Genomic DNA, 20,931 nt, shown 5'->3' with positions numbered 1-20,931 from the left:
ATATACATAATTTAATAATTATATACATATACATATAATTTAATACTTATATATACATATAATTTAAAAGTTATGTATACATATAATTATTAAAACATACAGTATGTAAATATGAATTTATTTGATGAGCAACGAATTTTGTTTTGTAAGAAATAATAATTTTAGTTTAAAATATTTTAAATTATTATTATGGTAAGATTTTATCAACTTTTTATAAGAATAAAAAGTACATATTGCAAGAACTCTTGTACATTTTTTAACAGAAAAAATATTTGTAATGCAAAATTAATAAATACAAATAAATTGTTTTTGCGATTACGGGATAATCTAAAAGATATATTTCTTACGCGTATGCAATCAAGACCTGAAAAGCTGTCCGTGGAAAATCAATAACACGGTGTGAAAAGTCACATTGAGTGAACCGTACATGTATGTGTCATAGCGTATGTATATATGTGCAATGCGCTCACGCTTTTGCATTATGCGCGCTAATTCGAAGGTTTTTAACGTGAAATATGATTGCCCCGTACCACTGCAGAGCGTTTCATATTGTTCTACTCATCTCGGTCAAATGCGCAATGTTATATACAATAATCTTCGAACGAGTAAATCGGACGTAAAGAAGACTATTGCGCAAGGGTCAATGTTACAATCGTCATGTGAAGTTACGAATTTACGGGCATAACATTTAATAATAGACGGTGAAAGGATACTAATAACTCGCGAAATATGTAATCGAATGCAGTATGCAACTTGATTTGCAAATAATCCGACAAATCGGTCGTTTTTCTCTTATAACGTGTCACTAGATTATATATTAGATACACTAGATTAATAACAAATATTCATTTAAAGCGTGCATGGAGCGAAAAAAGATTGTTTTAACCACAAAAAATGATTTAAAAAATATTTATAAACAAAACAAAATTATAACAAAACAATTAAAAATAATAAATAAATGGCAAAAATTAATCTGAAAAAAGCTGCATGCATTATTGCTTTGTCAAAAAATATTCCTCATTATTTTTGATCTTTTATAATTTTATCTATTTTATTTTCAATATTCCTTTTATCCATTCACTTGAGCTCTTGGAATTTAGTATTCATATATTCTGTTGCGAAATAGCTTAAAGTATTTGCGAAAGAATGAGATATATATTATGAATGCAGAATGAAAAATATGTAGTTGAAATTTAAAGCGTGCATGGAGCGAAAAAAGATTGTTTTAACCACAAAAAATGATTTAAAAAATATTTATAAACAAAACAAAATTATAACAAAACAATTAAAAATAATAAATAAATGGCAAAAATTAATCTGAAAAAACTTTTAACGACTCTGCGTTTTGATCATCATAAGGTACACAAGTTCAAGAACGATGTTTAAGGCTAATGATGCTAGAAAAAAAAATTTATTAATAATCGTGGCTCGGAAGCATATCATTTCTTTAATGTTCTAAAGTATCAAGTACGCATTTGATATGTAAATAAAAAATTTCTACCAATTGCTTCTGTATTTTGTTTCAAAAAAATATGCAAGTTCAAAAATAACGTCTGAAAGGCAATGGTGTTAGAAAAAAGTAATATATTTAATTTATTTAATGCTAAAATATTATATAATAATTTATATAATTATTTAATATCGAGAAATTAAACAACTGAAAAAAAGTTAAAAAAATAAAGAAGTTTGAAAGTAAAAATATCTGCCTGTGAAATATATTTTTTTAGTTTATTTCTATTGAATTAATTTAAAAATATTTAACTTTAAAGATATTAAGAAGATAGATGATTCCAATATGTCATCATGTTACAATAAATAACGACTTGTTTTCTGAAGGATCAGCTTTATATATTTCTGCTGAAAATAGTTACATCATATATTGCTATACGACACGCAAAAGGAAGCAATACTATTTACGGCAGTATATAATGTATTTCTGCTATGCGTGTGAACTCATAGATATTCTTCTAAACGAACGAGGAGTGAAACCGGTTACAGGATCGACGAAGGAATCAAGTGAAAGTGAAGGATCAATTTAAGCAAACCCGAGTGTACGGCTTTGTGTAATCCTATGGTGGGATCCCACTAACGTTTGGTTCGCTGGTAACCGATCAAGTACTGCAGTTTCTTACGCGCGGATCTATCACGAGCACGAAATATCTTTTTATCCTTGCGCGATTGTCGTGTAAACAGCGAACTATTTCAAGTAAGTTTATTTCGTTATCGCACGAAAACTATTTAATTTATCGTTATGTGAAAAAGTAATTACTTCTTTTCTTCGCGTTATTACTGGCATATTATTTATCTTCTCCAATTTCAGATCCTGTTGTATCAAAATCCTAAATATATCTCGTCTCGAATTTCTGTGTCTTTAAATTTGAATACTAGAAAAAAATTTTATTTACAAAATCAATCACAAATGTAACAAATTACTTACAAATTCATCAAAATAGATTTAACTTGTTGTTATAAATATTTATTACTTCTATAATATTTAAATCGCAGAGAATACAAGTGACAAGCGCGGATTAAATGAAAAAATGATTAGCTTATAGTCGACCAAATTAGCAAATTTTATTAAGAAACTACAACGTTTCGGCACTCGCTTTGGGCGAATAATCTGAGTTATGCTCAGGCTGTTCACGAACAATGACATTTTTTAAACATTTGACTATCATATTTTAGTCTTACTATCATATTAGTTTACTTTATTTGACGAAAACTAATGTATTTTTGACACTGATAACAACTACAAGCACAACTCATGTAATTTTGATTTTTACTTGGTAAGGGCTCAAAGCGAGAATCAAAACATTGTAATTTTTTAATAAAATTTGCCAGTTTGTTTGACTATAAGCTAACCATTTTTACTTGTTCTTATTTACCACTAGTGACGACAAGGTTTTAATAATTATTAAAACGAATTATTTGGGTACTCAGAAAATATTACAATTTTTTTGTAAATTAAAAATATAGTTTACTCCACTAACAATCGGTATTAATAAAATTTTGTTGTTTATCTTTTGCTTTCTTAAAACAAAGGCTTTTAAGCAATCAAGATGCATCCCGTTACGGTTTTATTCACACTCCTCTTCTCGCCGATTTTCGTTCTCGGGTTTCCGGATGGTGCGCCGGTGGATGCATGTGTAAAGCCACGGCCTAATCAACCCTATCATGGTGACGCGCGGCCACAACCCTTAAATACGAGTCCTTACAAGATACTGGCTTCATCATCGCAGTATGAACCAGATTCGCAGGTCACAGGTAAGCCAAACATGAGCTTATATTATAAGTACCATTTATTATTTCTTATTATGCAAAATAAGTGCTGAAATTTTCATTAGCACAGTCAAGAATACTTTCGAGAGATAGTGGTACAATGACTAGAATATACTAATTTTATAAAACTTTGAAGTACGTTAATTTTAGCACAAAAGATTAATATTTTCTAAGATGAAGCTAATAAGAAGGTAAATAGGATAATATAAGAACAGTGCATATAAAAAATAAAAAGATTGATTTTCTAGTTTAGTGATATATATATTTTAAAAGATCTACTATATTCTATCGAAAAAAGAAAAAAAGGCAACATTGAAAATGTCTTACTATGTATAAAATTAACAAATATGTAATTTCTAAAATGTAAAATAAATTAAAATAATTATTTGTAAAACAAAAGGCAATTGTAAAGCAAAATGAATTTTTTTTTCTCCTTGTTCTTGCTTAGTATTCAGTGCTATTTAATGCGAATTTATGCTATTATATTATAAATATAATAAATAAACATATATAATTTGGTTTGCTTAATTTTTGTCAAGAAAACATGCGTTCTTTTATCCAACGCAAAATAATTGCTTCTATCAAAATCACAACAGCGAAACATGTTAAATGTCTGTAGCAATGCATGCTTCGTTGAACATATCTGCGCTCGTAGAATAATGGCGAATTAGACCGACAAAAGGGATAAAATCCCCACTTGTTTTAGAACATGCGAGCAGTTCGCATACGTGGGTCACGCGTGATTGAACGTAGATGTCATTCATCCGCGAAGGAAGGTTGAAACGAAAGTCTAAGAACTGCATAGTTGTGCAATAAGACTTTGGAAACTTGTATTGAGAAGCAAATACGTATCAACTAACTCCTATAATGTCACAATGCGAATTTCATAGAAAATTAAATTAAAAATTTTGTTTTTTTTAAATATTTTAATGTCTTTTGTAATTTTTTAAAATAACTTTAAACAAAGTGTAATGCTGTTAGAAAAATAAAGAAAAAAGGTAAAAAACGCATAGATATTGACATTAAAAGACATTTTGATTATTTTAATTAAATGGAATGTGTTATAAATATTTTTGTTATTTGTAAATAAAAGATATTATAACAGTATATGTTAATATATATATGTAATATCATAAAATGAATATACAGGACACAGTAATTGTTAATAAAACTGAATTTAGAGTTTTCAAAATTTAACGAGATGTTTTATCAAATGTTGTGAAAGTCACAAGTCTCAATTAAAGCAATTTAACAAATTCAAAATGTACTTAATCACTTTTATTATAAATTATGTTGTTATTATTTGCATTTATATATTAAACGCTATGTATATTTTACTAAATTTTCTATTCTATTATAATTATTATCTGTATTTGTGGTAATACGATGTATATTTCAATTTTTTACTTGTTATTTTTGCATTATTGTTTTTTCCATTTATCATCTTAGAATTAATGTAACTTAATATATGTTTTTTTATATGCTATAACACTATCTAATAAACGTGATATAACAATTTGATACTATATACAAAATTACATAGCATAAAAGTTCAAATGTTTTCAAATCAAAGATTTTAGTTATAATATTAGTAATATAATCTTGACAATATTTTTAAAAGTAATTTATCTCTTTTTTGTAGTTTTTTATATAACTTTTTTATATCCCAGTTTATCCATACTAACACTCGTTTCAAATCCCTTGATAGATATAAATTGAGATTGCTATTGCCAACATTATGTTTGACTGCCTACTATTTCTTTTATATGAAATCACTTTGCCGATATCGCGATGCGGATTCGCGCGCGATTGCTCTGAACACGTGAAATTTACATGTGCCACGACAATATCCGCTATATATGATTTCAAATATAGATATACATCGGCGATAAGAGGCCGAATTTTATTCAAACAAATGGCGTTTGTCTTTATTGAAACTCAGCTCGATTTTTCAGTCACCATTGTGGGTGCTCCGTTCAAGGGATTCTTCATACAAGCACGTGATACCAAGTCAAACGAATGGATCGGTTCGTGGACTCAAACGCCGAACACGAAAGTACATTCCGAGTGCAGTGCCGTAACGCACGCTGATCCACACGATAAGGAGCAGGCCACCTTTATTTGGAACGCACCAGCAAACGCACGTGGCAACGTTTACTTCACGTAAGTGTCACGTCCTTCAGCAACCCCGTGCTGAAGGAAAATCCCCTGGGAAATCCGTTTCATGCATTAACAATGAAACGTAGGAAGGACGATGTTGAGAATTATAGCAAATTGCGGCTGTTGAAACTTGTATTGTGTCTATATATAATTATTAAGCTTTGCTAGATATGACTTTGATGAAGGACACCATCTTTCTTTATAAATAAATATACATTTATAGCTGAAATTATCACTTAGAATTGCACGCAATAAAACTTCCGGTGGTAATTAATACTTTGATATTTAAATTATGGGCATACAGCTTAAGTGTGTACACATTTTATGCAACGTAATATGTTTAAATTCTATATAAGCTGTACATATATTCTATCTATTCTATCAATTTTGATAGAACAATATTTTAATTTTTTTACAATTTTGTTAAAAAACTTTTTAAACGTCAAAATAAGTTTCAAAAATTATGAATTATATTATTTCTAAGAAAACTAAATAAATAACTTTGAGTAAGCGCAGCGAGAGAACCAATCGGCATCGCGGAAAAGCCGCAATAAATTTCGAGATATGCGAGCAATCGATTTGAGATGCATTTTTTAGATAGGATGACTAAATATAGCATTTATATATAACATTTACTTGATTTTTTGTGTAAATATAAACATTCTTAAAATACTTTAAAACTTTAGACATTTTATGTTCTTATTTTTTTATGAGAATATATTAATTTTTCTTTTCAATATTTGCGTGAACATATATTTTATAGTACAGTTAAATTAATTTTAGTGAATTGTAAAATGAGGTATGCTCAACGTATCATACGTGCAATAATTTGCGGTTGGTTCACGATAGTACAGTGAGGCTAATTATATGACGTCAGCCGCTGGAAATAATTGCTATTACTATTTGGTCGTTCGTAATTTCACGCACACGTGAGACTTATTAATAATCCCTGAATTTCCCAACATGGTTTTACATGAAATGTTGGATATATTGCCAATTGTTGGTCTTTTGCCTTATATATTAAAAATAAGTGATATAAAACGTTTAATATTATAAATTGCTTTAATATTCAGTTATATAGATAAAACATTTTTATTTAAATTTTATCAATAAAACGGATTCAAAATTTTGTAACAACTTTTCTAAGGAACTTTTACAATAAATGTCAATTTTTTAACAGGATATTTTAAAATATATATTTAAAAAGATATGTAATATTTCTGGATCATAAAATAAAATAAAATTATAGAATTTCTCATGAACTTTGGAATATAATTACAAAGTAAAACCTTAAAGTCGACTTTATTTCTTTGAATATTGTAATAATGTAGAAATTTCAAAATTATTTTATCTCATTTTTCTTTTTAAAATTAATTTAAATCAAATTTATTAAAGAATTTATTATTAAAACTGAAATGCAATTAAACATGTTAAATGCCATGTTTTTTAAAAATATGCAAAAATAATTTAATTCTGATTTTCCGATTTGTTATAAAATTAAAAATATTTTATAAATTGTAGAAGAAAATTAAATATACAATTTTACTTAGATTTTAATAATATTTGTAATTAAAAACATTTTAATAACATACGTTTTGCTGTTTCAGTGGATCTGTATTAAAGGACTATTCAACATTTTGGGCCGACCTTGTGTCGCAGGTGGCACAATAATAACTTGTCAGCATACTGTTTATATTTTTATTTGTCGATGAAGTGCTTTCGTCAAAGGATTTCATTTTTACATTATAAAAATTTTTTTTTGTTTGTACACTGGGAGAAAAGTGGTATTTGTAAATATAATTGAATGGTAAAATAGAGTTATGATTAAAAGATCCATTTTTATAATTATTCTTGTTATAATATTAGTAATAATAACTTTTTCTTTTATAGTTTTATAGTTTTATCAAAACTTTATTATAAATTATAATAATTTCAAATATTTATGTACTAAAGTATCAAGATATGAATGCCAAACAATAAACATTTTTTGTATTAAATATAATCAGAATTACAGCAAATATAGTTATCTTGTTAACACACACATTCGCTTGTTATTTACTTAGTAATAATAGCTGCAATTTGCATGATTAAAACAACTATAAATATATAGCTGACACTGAAAATGACTGTAATTATAATTAAATTATGGTAATTTCAATTATTTTTTTTTAGTGCTTGTTGTGTATTTTTATATATCCGTGACATATTATGCAATGCGAATATTATATAATTCATGTATTTTTATACCATTGCAGAAATGCCGGACGTTTTAAATAATAAAAGATTATAGAAATGGATGTGTTATTTTATGCATTCATTAATCATATTATTATTTTTATTAATCTTTTGCACTGGAATAACGTGAAGGGGTCTATCTAAAATATTTATACAAATAATTTCAATTAAAAATTTACTGTAAAATGTTTTTTGGAAATTTGCTCCCAATTTTTTAATTAATTATTAGTTAAGAAGCTAATAATTTAAATTTGTTTTAAGAAAACTAAATTATTAAAAAATAGTTATCATAAATCAAAAAATATTTATTCATGTTTTTTTTTTGTAATTGGTTTATTTTTATTTGTTTCTTAACAACATAATAAAGAGGAAATGAAAAAGATTTTGTACTCAGATATGTTTACGTAATAATTGATTAGTCGACCGAACGTGAATTATTATTCTGCAGCATCCTGGAAGAACTTATTTTGCCTTGAAATGAACATTAATATTAAATACACGTAAACATTATTAAGGAATGTTAATTCAATCAACTCGATTGGCAATACATAACAGTGCATAGTATTGATGAAAAAAAAAGATAAATAAACGTCTTCCTAGTTTTTACATATAATTTTGTTATATAAAGTCTTTCCGTTATTTGTAATTCAAATCGTCGAGAGATCTGTTTGAATACATGCCGACTTATTCGAATAGGTCATCTTGTAATTAAATTTCAACAATTCTTACATTTTACTGTTGCAACACAAATATAAATTTATAACACAAATTAATCAAAAGTGTAATATTTAGAAGTTATAAAATTTTTTAAAAAATATATGTGCATTTTATCATGGTAAAAATATAAAAATTTTTTCTTATAACGTCTATCTATTTAATAATTTTATCTAAAATTAGAAAATATGATTTTTTTTAATTACAAAAATATTATTTAAAGTTTGTACGGCTAAAATAGCAAAAAAACGCGTGTTTAAATTTTTGTTTTATTTGTCTGATGTACGCGTTGCAAATGTAATGTAAATTACAGTTTTATAAATTTTATAATCTAATAATAATTAACTTGTAATAATTTTGTAGAAAAATAATATGCAGCATTATTGTTCCGGTAAAAAAAAAATCGCGATTCTTCAAAAATTACTTTAATATAAAAATCGTCATTGTCACGCTAAGGGAATGTATAAGTAAATTTCATGTAGATTACATATACATCTTGCAGTGTCTCGATGAGGGTTCCGCCGCGCGCCGTTTCTTCATCCCGTTAATGGAGCTCAACACGCTTTTACGTGAGCAGAAGGATCAAGAAGCGTATTACATAAGCCTTGGCTTGTCGGGTAAAAGTGGATCACTGGTATTACAGACCTGACAAGTCTAAGACTCCTTTCTTCTTGCTCTTGCCATTTGGCTCCGATCGAAGAGATCCAGGAAATTGACCCTGCATATCATCATTATATTTCTCCCGATAGACATCGAGAAGATGACAGGACATCCAACCATTATGGCCTTATTTCTTATTTTTTTAATGATTGATAGCCCCAGAGTGATAAATTATATACGCTATTACAATTATTATACAATGTAATAATTTAAATAGCAATTAAATTTGTTAAGTAAAGAATTTGTTAAGTAGAAGAGATTGGATGCAATGTGTTAGAAATACTTTATTTTTTGGCGAGAAAAGAGTTAAGTATATCATATAATCAATAAAGTTATTATTAGAATATAAATAGATATTATAAATGGACGGATAAAAAGGAAGCGACGTTTTAATCACATGTATATCCAGAGTAAAAAATTGAATGATAATAGATCAAAAAAAAAATTACATTTTGTAACATTAATCACAGTTTATATCAGAAGAAATAAAATTAATCAGTATTAAAGTAGCAGCTTAATAAATATAATATAATAAGTCAATATATATATATAGCCAATCTATACAATAGATTGCATAAACTCACACAATATAACACAGTTCATACACAAGAAAATAACTTGATAAAAATATAATGTAAATATATATGTATACATAATATAATAAGAAATTTTGTTTTCAATACTTATTGCATGGTACCAGAATATTTCAAGAAAAGATTGCGCTAAATATATTCAAATAATGTTGTAATGGCATGCACAATTAATATCAAAGGCGACTCGGTGGCGTAGTATTACATTAGTTAATAAAATTATAGCGTCTGTGTTCCATGTGAGTGCACCGATAATTATCATCTGAAATTGATCGATATGTCCACGATTCCTGATGGACTAGTTAGAATATCGGTTATCGTCCATTAAATCTCTACGTAGACTACAAAGACCTTTTGACCACGCGTTTACGCATATTTCTATAATATATTAATCATCCTTTTACATTAAGTATAATATATTAGCATATGCAATCTGCGACATTTAATAATTATTTTTCATAAATTTTAACACCAAAATATGTCCAAGTAACACTATAAAATATGGTCCTTTCAATAATGTATTATTTTTAAGAGTATAGGTAATGTTGCAATTAAATTGTCATATAGCGCCAAAATATTGATTATTTTTATATACTTGCATTCTGCAACATAATTAATGTAACTTTTGTGTGGCAACTACAGTTGCCAAAAATGTAATTGATATAAACAGTTTCAAATCAACAAGAATCAACAAGAAATTATGTAGAATGCACGTTACAAATGCTTATTATTGCTTAATATTTATATTTAGATTATATTTATATTATATTTATATTATATAATAATATATAAAATATTTATTTTAATAACTTACATTACATAGTTTATATTTACGCTAATATGCAGTACACTTTATTCACGTTTCGTATTAATCACATAATTTTCTCATGCTATCCACAACATTAATCTTAATTGGCAGTCATTTCATGTTTGCGGAATAAGCAGTATGTATGGCAAAGTTTAACTGACGTCGTGGCAAGCCATCGATCAAGGGCTGAAATTGTGATCGTGTGGTTAGATCTAGAATTTTCACAGAAATACTCATATGCGTCATCTGCACCTATAATGCGTGAAGTCCTAAACAGATGAAATACCGAGAAAATATGATAAGGAAAGTCTGTCAACTGTAAAATTCAAAGAAATCTGAGATATCTTTGAATGAAAAAAATCTTCGTATAAGTATAAAGTAGATGACTCTAATCACAAAATAATTTTCTATTGCGGTTAAAAAATAATTTTAAGAGTAAAAATATTCCTTAAAAAAATGATTTTTACATTTTTAATAATAGTTTTAAATGTTTCTAAAAATATCATCAAAACAATGAAAAAAATACAAATAAATGTTTCCAATAAAAGTTTTATATGTAATAAAATTATATTCTAAAAATATTGTTGAGAAATAAGAAAAAGAAACACATGCTATTCGTATCAATTTTATTAAACTATTTAACTACGAAAATCTCTTTTCTCTCTCTCTCTCTCTCTCTCTCTCTCTGTAATTTTAATAAGAGAGATAATAACGAAATAGTTATTCATAATCATGTAAAGAATTTTTATATATTATACATTTTATATATAATATAGTAGTAAAAATATATTATAAGAGAAAGATCGAAGTATTGGTTAAATAATTTCTTATTTATTAAATTCTTGTGATAAAAAATTAAAAAATTAAGAAAATAATACAGCGCAATGAAATAAACATATATATATATATATATATAAAAGTATTTTGTATAGTATTTGTTGTTACGTGAGTTATTTTATTTTTTTACCAGCATTACATTTATAAGTAATATTATAAAAATGAGTACATTGAAATGTGCTAATGTAATATTAAATCGGTTTTTACACGATTATTACTTTATATTATGTGTGAATAGATTTGATCTAATCAGAAAACAGTACATATACATTATACAAAACATATATATAGGAAATCATGTATTACATGGAAGTTTACAATTAATTATATAATCGTAATTACCATTACATGACTCTTTTTTTGCTATTTATCTAGTGTTATTTTATTTATTGTTATCTTTATGCTAGCATAAAAAATTTGTACATATTATATATATTTATATAAATAATAAATAAATTTATATACACAGTAAAACAGTGGTATGACATAAATATGTTATAAATTAGTAGCATTATTTGAATATAAAAATCTTTGATACGTGAAGGTATAAAAAAAAGAATTTAAAAAAATTTATCGAAGCAAATTTCAATTAAAAAAAAGAAGTAAAGAAAACATTTTTAGAATGAGTGAATAAGTTAATTTTATTTATTAAAAATTAGTATAATAATATACATAAAATATATTGCTAATAAAAATTGACTTATGTTTACACAAAATGAACTTAACTTAGTCGCAGAATTTATCATTAAAATAGATTTAACTTAAAAGAAAGGTATCATATATTACGACTTCTTAATTAATCTGAGAAAACAAGTATTGCAATTTTATATTAAGATTTTTTAAATTTTTTGCAAGGATTTTATCGTGTCGTATTATCTTACTTAAAAAAGAGATGAAGATTGATGAAGAATCCATCATTGGAAAATGAAGGCAATTTCAAAACTTCCCGACATCATCATATCAATATTCATATTCACATTCATGTAGCATGGCGAAACCACCGCACCGCATCCATCCCCGATGCAACCGCGACCCTAACTGCAGATATCACGCATCCCTTAAAAGCCTGGTGTAACATGAGGCGCACAATCATGTCTCACACGCTGTGTCATTACCAGCACACCGTCGGACGACGACAACAACGACGATGAAGATAGCTTGCGTTCTAGTGGTGAAAGTGACGTCGACGGTAACGGTACACCGACAGGTCTTGCCCGAGAAATGACTCATTGTGTCAAGAGGCACTGCGCTTCGTCGCCGTCTACGCGACGGCGGGCGGCCACAGGGGGGTGGATGCCGCGGAGCAACACCGCTCACACCAAGACCACACTATACCACATCACACGCGGGTGATCGAGGGGGTGGAAGCGTGGCTCGGCCGTATTGCGCAGAACGCCGGCGCCCTGGCGTCGCGACGACCCTCGGTCGGGGTGAGTCAGGCCGGTCGTTGCTTGGTGCCCGCGCCTTCCCGCTACGCGGCACAATCGCACGTACGACGCGACGGCGCGAGCGCGCGATCATCAGTCCCACCATCTCGGCTTCGTCCGGACTGCGCCTCCGTCGTTTGATCCGGAATCACGCGCGCCAAATCTTCGCGATCAAGCGAGGACGTCTGGACGCGCCGGCGGCGTGTCGCTCTCAACGACGAGGACACCGCTAGATCACCAAGGGTGCGGAGGGGGGGGGGTGATCCACGCGGGCGGACAAGAGGGAGGGAGACAGAGACAGAGACAAAGAGGAAGAAAGCTACGGCGTCGGGTTCCGCGGTGGCGACTATGCGCGTCATCGATCGCGCGCGCCTCCGCGATCGGCCGGAGATGTGATACCGGAAGTAGGCCAGGCAGGGTTGACCTGCGTGGGCGTGCAGGTACGGGTGCGTGCGTGCGTGCGTGCCGTGCATAGGCCGCAGGTGTGCCGCGTGGTGGGCCTGCCGGGGGGCCAGTAGCAGTCGTAGAGATGAGCGTCGTCGCGCCAACCTGCACGTCGCCGACGTATCCGACGTCGGGGACTAACCCCTGGTGCAGTACCACTGCCCCTATACGGCTGCTCTGCGTCGTCCTGGTCTCCTCCTGGATTATCCTCGATCAGCCGGTACTGGGTCTACCGGATCCGTCGGAGCTGACGACGCCGGAAGGTAAGATTTTTAAGTAGTTCTAGTCGCGCTCGAGCGAGACACGTATGATTTTCGAGAAATAAAATGCTCGAAACAAACGAGAAATGTACGGAATATTTTTCATCGGAAGAAATTAAGCCATTAACGTTTACATTCCTTAGTTCTACGCATGACAGCTTCAGAATATATTTAAACAAAACGTGCAATGGAAACATTTACATTTAGTCTTCTTAACGATTAATTATATAATTTATTATGTATATGTGTACTATTTATAACAGCAAAATATTTCAAGCAAAAAGTTGCAAAGTGTTGTTTACAGAAGATTGTTCAACAGTTTGTTTTGTTCTTTTCTAATACCGCGTGAGCAAGAATACTTCAACCCGTGTAATGGAAAACAAGAATATCATGTTTCCCTAGTTTCTTTTTTTTTTTATTTAAATGTATATTTAATTTAAACATCTATTTTATTTTAATATTTTAATATTTTACTTTTCTTTTAATATTTCCATACCGTTTTCAGTATTTATAAGAACTTCAAGCACGATATTTATATTGAAAAGAGGAAAGGTCAAGATCAAGTATTATGAGAGTTCCGTGTAATAATAGGAAAATATAAAAAAAATATCTGGTGGACATTTAAAGAGCATGTGAAAGACTAAAGAATCTTTTTTCTTTTAATCTTTAAAATAATATTTTTAATAATATTTTGAGTCTCTCTTTCTGCCACTTTAAATGAGAACAAGTATGAGTAAGATTTCAAGATCACGTTGATGACAATTTGCATAAGATAAGATAAGTGCTAAAAAGTTTTATCAAGCAAGCGCATAAGTATCATATTATGTAACGTGTGAATCAAATTAATTTTCCAGTTTTTCTCGTTCATTGTCATTGTAAATTCGATAAATCGATGTAACTCGATAATTTTATAACTCTCTGTAATTTTATTTTAAAATTAAAATAGAATAAAATAAAATTAAAATAGAAAACTTTCTGGAAAAGTTTACTTTACTAATTAAATAAAGTCATTCTTTGTTTGCGCTACGTGTGTGTTTGGATATTTGGTTTTCTTAACTTTTTCTGTATACAATCACATCTAACGCGTGCGTCACGACACGAAGTGTCTGATTAAACGCGCGAGTAAACTCTTCTGATAAACTGACCAAGTAATGTGATATTAATATTATATAGCAAGATCTCGCATGAGTCGTTCGCTGTCGGTGATAAACTCTATGTTTGTTCACATGTGACATTTTGACATTGAGACAAATATTGCATCAAATTGTGTATCGATGACAGCGCGAGATGCGGATCGATGCCGATGGAGGCAGAATAAGGATCTGCTAGAATAGAATACAGACAGAAAGGAGACCCGTGGGATTTGTCTGATTAAACTTTCAAAAGCTGCAGGTCATGTATCTTTGCTCGCTCTGCGGACATTTTGAAATAAAAAAGTATTGATTGTAGCATGTAAATATACTTATCCCTTGATCTATGCGGTTCACATTTTTTTGCGCGATCTACCCTTCACATTTATCCCTCTTCGGATGCCCCTCCGGAATGAGAATTGCTTCATTATTTTGGAGCGCCTCTTTTGTAATTCTATGTTATCAAATGTACCTAAATAAAAGATTTTCACGTAAACAGAGATTGTATAATACGATCTTTTTTTTACAACGTACACACGCGGACAGAAATGCCTAGTCATATGAAGTTAGTTGTATTTCAGGATTTCTATATTGCACGTAACGTATTCTATTATATATAAAAATCGAAACGCAGCTAACTTCATATGATGGCCAGACATTTGTGTCCGCGTGCGTACACAATTCCTTGTAGCAATCTGCGCGATAATGTATTAACATGTTTTAAGAGATCTTACTATTTGCAATTTGCTTCAAAACACAAGAATTACTTGAGGATATTTGCATAACAGTTCTCTCAACAGTTCTAAAACTATACATATATAACTATAGTAATTCCGTAATTTGCTTATGAAAAGCCATTGTTTTCATCTAATGTGTAATCTTCCTTTTTCTTGTTCTGCCTTCCGCCCATAAAGCTTTTATAAATAATCATCAGTAAATGATAACGTTATAGATAGTTGAAATTTGTTGCTCCAAATAATCTGTAATTTTTTCAGAAGGGATTTTATCAAGCATTCTGGTAATCTTTATCTTTTATTCATTCTGATCTGCACAGTTTTCGTAGGTTAACGCGATTTCAAAAAGAATATGAGAGAATACAGGAGAAAGTCTAGAAATTTTGAAACATTCCGACAATCTTAACCAATAAAGATTATTAGAATTCGATTTAACACACTGTTTTCTTGATTTTTTAACTGATCAATTAAAATATTAAACGAACCACTCACCCCCTTCATCCACTGGGGTAAGAAGTACTTAAGGACGATCACAATCCAAGAGAACTCGGAGCTCTTAACCCTGATGATGCAATTGCAACGTTTGCGAAATATCGGTGCAACGGTGTACCAGGACGTGACATGTATCCGGAAGTCTTTTCTATTGCAAGCAACGTTAATGACTGCAAAAGCTTTCAATCTAAGATACGTGAGTTCTATGCTTCTTCGTACTGAAAATTTGATGGTTCAGAATTTTACTAACGATCCGCATTCATAACTCATTTAATTTGCTTCGATTCGTGCATGCATGTCTCAATATATATTCTCAATATATAACTCAATGTTCATTAAAACAGAAAATTCTTTTTATTTAATTAAAAAATTTAAAGTTAACTCTGATATTGGAAAGTGTAATGCAGCCTTTATGATTGAATTTTAGAGAGCAGGTCGATATTAAATTGTTATGTAATTTTAATTAATTTTTGGACTTTATAAAGCATTTAAAAGATGTTATTTATAAATTATAATCACCGTTCTTTTCGATTGTTAAAAAAAAAAATTCATTAGATTTAAATCGCGGAAATTAGCTTAAATCTTAAAGTTAACTTAAATCTTGTGTACACAAGTATGAGAAGATAATTGTAATTATAATTATAATTATAATTGTGGACATAAAAAGTATGATGCAACAAGTAAAAATATTTTCGATATAACGGAACCTGTTGCGGAGTGAAGACTGAAAAGTTACTTGCGTCATTCGAGAATTCAGCATAATTCATCTATATTTCGTACGTCAGAATAATCTTTATCTCGTTTTAATAATTATCATGATTGACTTCTAGCTTACTTAAGGGTGTGTTCCGCTAACGATATATCTCATTAAGCTGTTCATCAATCAATTCAGAATATATTCAATCTCACTTATACTTTCTTTCTTCGTCTCTTCGTTTCTCTCTTTCTCTTTTCTTCTCATTTGTCTTGCTATCGATTTACCGGATTAACGTTAATTTCTAAATGAATTTTGTGCTTATTACGTGCCGTGAGAATTTATTATTGAATTGTTATTGAATTGTTCCTGATAAAATTGATAAAATTAAATCTATAACAATTTATCTCTCTTAATTGAATTTTTGTTTTAGTAAGCTAAAGAGAGAGAAAGAGAGAGAGAGAGAGGGTGAAAAAGAGAGAGAGAGAGAGAGAGAGAGAGAGAGAGAGAGAGAGAGAGAAAGATTTTGTAAAAATTTTGAAGCATGTACAAAGATTTTGAACTGAAACAAAAGACTTTACAATACAAATTTTGCATTATGTACCGCATACTAAAAAATTACATTTACTTAATATAAAAATATAAAACGCTTATAAAAATTTTTTTAATTAATAATGAATTAAAATCCAACTTACAATTTACAAGTAACTTTTGCACGTTATATCTAAGCAAACAAACATCTAAAGAAAATTGAAAGATATTTTATTTTTTACATATCCTAAACATATATTCTAAACATTGCTTAAACTTTTACTTGGTATATAATATTGTTTTTGTAAAGTAATCTTTATTTTAAAAATTAATATTTCCTTTTTTGTTGTATACATTTTTAACTATATTCTATTGATTACGCGATTTCATATTGCCGAATTTAAATTGATTCGCCTCTACGAAGTTTGTGACTTAAACTCTGCTTAAGTTTTTGCTAAGTTGATTCGACTTAGCTTTTTGTTAACCTTGATCCGTAACTTTCTAAGTTGTTGCGACAATCGTGTGCAATGTTTGCCTGACTGAGGGAATTAAGTGAAGAAATTTGTCATCCAGCTTTTTCGTTGAAATTAGTGAAAGAAAATGGGTCGCGAGTGCAACATGTAAGAATGGCTTTTAATATTTAATAGTACTTCATAAACATGATGAACAACGCGATAAACGCTAATGGACAATAAACAAATTTTGTTGAGCATGAAAAAAGTAAAAGTTTAAATTAAAAAAGTAAATCTCGCATAAAGCTAAAGGAAATGAAAAATTATTACTCGATTGAGATGAATATTAAATTTCTTATAATGAAAAGTTCTCGTGTGCTTCAAAGTACGTTCAAAGTTCTTTACTCTGATTACCTTCTCATAATAAAGTAGAAATGTCGCCGCAAGCAGAGCGATGACAAATAGTTCTCTCTCAGAGAATAAATGCTTGGCGCGTTGGTGGCGTCAATTTGTATCCATTATTGACGTGGCGTACTTCTCAGCCTTCTGTTCGCGATTGCAAATGATTGCGAGCTTTATTATTAGTCACAATAGCACACATTTATCTACAAACGTGAAATCAAATCGATAAATATTATTTCGATCAAATTGATTCAATTGATTGCACGAAGTTATGTAGGTGCGCGATGTCAATGGGTTAACGTTACCTACTATAATAGACTTTTAATCAAAAGATTAGGTCACATTTTACGAGCGCAGGTCTGATATAATGTGCTAGTGTATGTGGAACAGCTAGGTCGTAACCAGGGAAAGTACGTCCACAAATTGCATAGATCACTACATGGTATCGGCGACGCACTAAGTATAACGACGACACGTTAGAGTTTATGAAATTATCGATTTTCAGATTTATCCGTAAAACAAGTGTTGCTAACAATAAGAGATACGAATATTGAATTTAATATTTGTGGATTTTGCAAACCAAAATTAATAATGCGAAAAGAGAATCACATTGTTGCGTACCACATGTATAAATCAATCTCTACGTTTCTATTCGATTGAGTGCAAAAGATTTATTCGCTTCTCTATAAAGCTTTGTATGGAATAAAGTTAGGAATTCTATAGAAAGAGGATTGAAAAATTTCTCTCTAGATAAAAAGAATGTATTGAAAAATCGGGCAGTAGTTTTGCTTCGATTCTGCTGGAATTTTATTTTCAGCCTTTTTTCGATTTTAATTTATTCCTTTCGCTTTATTTAACAAATATATTAAATAAATAAATTTTACATGAAATCACAATTGCGTTTGGTTCGCACACGTTTTTTCTTGTTCTGCCAATTCGCCAAATTTCATTGTTACATAAAATTTATCGCCGTATCTTTTTCGCGCGCGAGAGAAACGTGTCGTCCGTGGATTTAAAATCCAAATTTATTGAGATTACATCTTCGTTCCGTTGATTGTATGAATCCAGAGTTTCTCTGTTATCGTGTCGGTGAAGATTATTACGAAAATCTAGAAAAGCAATTTCGGCAATCGCGATACAAGATTTTTCCACGACGTTTCCGCGATGCAGTTTCGCGCGTTCAAGTTCACCCATCATAGAAATCCGATCAAGTTTGATCGCGCCAACCTCGACAATGGCATCGTGCCAAGTCAATCTTAAACGAGCTTGTATCGACAACCCCCCGCGGTATCGCGGCAGGAGCATCAGGTAGGATGCGCGCGGTCGGAATAATCCCGCGAGATGAACACGAGCGACATGCCGTGCCTAGGATCTCTTGGAGTAGAGACCGGGGCTGGCTCTTGCATATGCATAGATCGACTGTCGAGATAGCGTTAATGATTAGCTTACGCGTATTGTTGAACGCTCGGCTTACATCTTACTTGACACGACAGTGGCCGACTGGCTGTAAACTTCGATAGATCAGACCTCCCCGGGTTACATGGATTGTTGCTGTCGCATTAAATTTTAATAAAGAGGTCTTTGAAATCTTGCACAGTGTTTACTTTTTTACGATACTTTTCCAATAATCTCGATCAAATGTTTTCCTTCTCTTATGTAATGTTTAAAACTTATTTAAAAAAAAAAAAACTTTACGGCTATTGTTTGATGTTTAACTTTAAAATTATCGAAGTCCATTTTTCTATTATTTTAGTTTTTGCAAAATTTATTGGCGAAGTAATACACAATCAAGATTTAATAGGAATAAATCTACGTAATTTAAATATAAGTTTTAGTAAGTTGAAGGAGAAACAGACACATTTTACGTAACACTTCCAGTTGGCATTGTTGGCATTGTTTGGTGCTTCAGAAACGCCTCTGCAACACGCGCATTCATATTTGACAAGGAAAGAGACGTACGGGCTTTTATCTCCCGTTCCACACTTTCTTTCCGTATTCTAAAGCTAAAGTTACGTTTAGGTTGAGAGATGAAAGATATTGACCGACTTCTTACCCAACTCTGGAAACTCTTAGCCCAACTCCAACAACAGCTAATGAACTGTTCAAGTATCTAATGCTGTGTGAATATTACGTAGAAATTTTTAGCAAAAATTGATTAACGTTTTTTGATGCTTGAGCAATATTTGAATTTCTTCCAGTGATGCAGGATGGAATTACTTTTGTCGGGAGCATTAAAGTCCAGATTATAATACAAGCAACTATGACATATGCGAGGCGCTAAGTATAAAACATTCTAAATAGATCAATAAACGACATAGTCCTGTATATATAGCTGTTATTTATTTACGTCATGCATGCGGCACTTTTTCCGTTACGGTTCGTCACAACACTATGTAAAGATTAATTTAAAAAAATGGCATTACCTCGGCAATCCCACTTGCTATACATCGTCGTCATAATAACTCTCAAAGAAATCAGTCTCGTGAACGCCATTAAAGGAAACATTTGCTTTGCACATTTCAAACGCGTTTGGATCATATTTTCGAGCAAAATCCGATATATAAATTTCCTGAACATATTGTTACGTGCGAGCTCGCACGTAACAATATATTCATGAAGCACGATGCGTTCCTTTTTAACATAAAAAGAATAAAAACTCGACCGTCACGTAGAGAGGATAAAGTGCCTGCTAGAGAGGATAAAACTGCAAAAATTTGAAATTTTAATCTTGTAACATAATGATCACTTTAGAGAAATTTTTAATATATGTAATTATTATATATATTAAATTATATTATTGTACACTGAAAAAAAGTCTTATTGAATTAATTGGAAATCTGGTAGGTTTAATTAGAATCTGGTTAAATCTACCAGATTTCCAATTAATTCAACAAGACTTTTTCCAATGTATGATTTTTTTTTACTGAATCGTATTCTTAGGATCCAAGTTTAATCTTGCTTTGCATGTGTGTGTGTGTGTGTGTGTGTGTGTGTGTGTGTGTGTGTGTGTGTGTGTGTGTGTGTGTGTGTGTGTGTGTGTGTGTGTGTGTGTGTGTGTGTGTGTGTGTGTGTGTGTGTGTGT

General features: G+C 30.6%; 2 protein-coding genes and 1 long non-coding RNA gene across 8 annotated transcripts in view; 2 read left to right on the top strand and 1 right to left on the bottom strand.

Annotated features, from left to right (window-relative positions):
* The first annotated feature begins 1,979 nt into the window (after positions 1 to 1,979).
* On the top strand, positions 1,980 to 7,480 carry LOC105828352 (putative defense protein 3). The gene is made up of 4 exons (XM_012666631.3): positions 1,980 to 2,206; positions 3,043 to 3,264; positions 5,235 to 5,442; positions 7,047 to 7,480. Exons 2-4 carry the CDS (start codon positions 3,060 to 3,062, stop codon positions 7,108 to 7,110), a joined length of 477 nt encoding a protein of 158 aa, XP_012522085.1. The 5' UTR covers positions 1,980 to 2,206; positions 3,043 to 3,059; the 3' UTR covers positions 7,111 to 7,480.
* Positions 7,481 to 9,312: 1,832 nt separating this feature from the next.
* On the bottom strand, positions 9,313 to 12,296 carry LOC114255538. 3 transcript variants are annotated; one of them, XR_004962319.1, is made up of 3 exons: positions 12,165 to 12,296; positions 10,453 to 10,715; positions 9,313 to 10,240 (listed from the first exon to the last, which is right to left on the bottom strand). It is a non-coding gene; the product is annotated as an uncharacterized LOC114255538 (long non-coding RNA). The 3 variants fall into 3 exon arrangements; XR_004962320.1 differs by having other exon boundaries at positions 9,313 to 10,016; XR_003626798.2 differs by having other exon boundaries at positions 9,313 to 10,715.
* A 523-nt stretch (positions 12,297 to 12,819) lies between these two features.
* The window catches only part of LOC105828349, a 33,918-nt gene continuing 25,806 nt past the window's right edge, over positions 12,820 to 20,931 (top strand). For 2 of the 4 annotated variants that reach the window (XM_012666624.3, XM_036283274.1), the window contains exon 1: positions 12,825 to 13,417. In XM_012666624.3, coding sequence (XP_012522078.1) covers positions 13,240 to 13,417 — 178 coding nt within the window. In that variant the 5' untranslated portion in view covers positions 12,825 to 13,239. Of the gene's footprint in view, positions 13,418 to 20,931 lie in introns of all 4 variants that reach the window. The other 2 variants (XM_012666623.3, XM_012666625.3) reach the window with 2 other exon arrangements.

This window comes from Monomorium pharaonis, chromosome 2 (genome assembly GCF_013373865.1).
Source record: "Monomorium pharaonis isolate MP-MQ-018 chromosome 2, ASM1337386v2, whole genome shotgun sequence".
In the NCBI taxonomy this organism is placed as follows: Eukaryota; Metazoa; Arthropoda; class Insecta; order Hymenoptera; family Formicidae; genus Monomorium; species Monomorium pharaonis.
The sequence above is the reverse complement of the archived record's forward strand: the minus strand, read 5'-3'. Positions and strand labels throughout refer to the sequence as shown.

Coding starts and splice junctions, on each gene's coding strand:
- LOC105828352 (XM_012666631.3), top strand. CDS start 3,060: ATGCATCCCGTTACGGTTTTATTCACACTCCTCTTCTCGCCGATTTTC. Junction 3,265..5,234: donor ACCAGATTCGCAGGTCACAG/GTAAGCCAAACA, acceptor TCGATTTTTCAG/TCACCATTGTGGGTGCTCCG. Junction 5,443..7,046: donor CGTGGCAACGTTTACTTCAC/GTAAGTGTCACG, acceptor TTGCTGTTTCAG/TGGATCTGTATTAAAGGACT.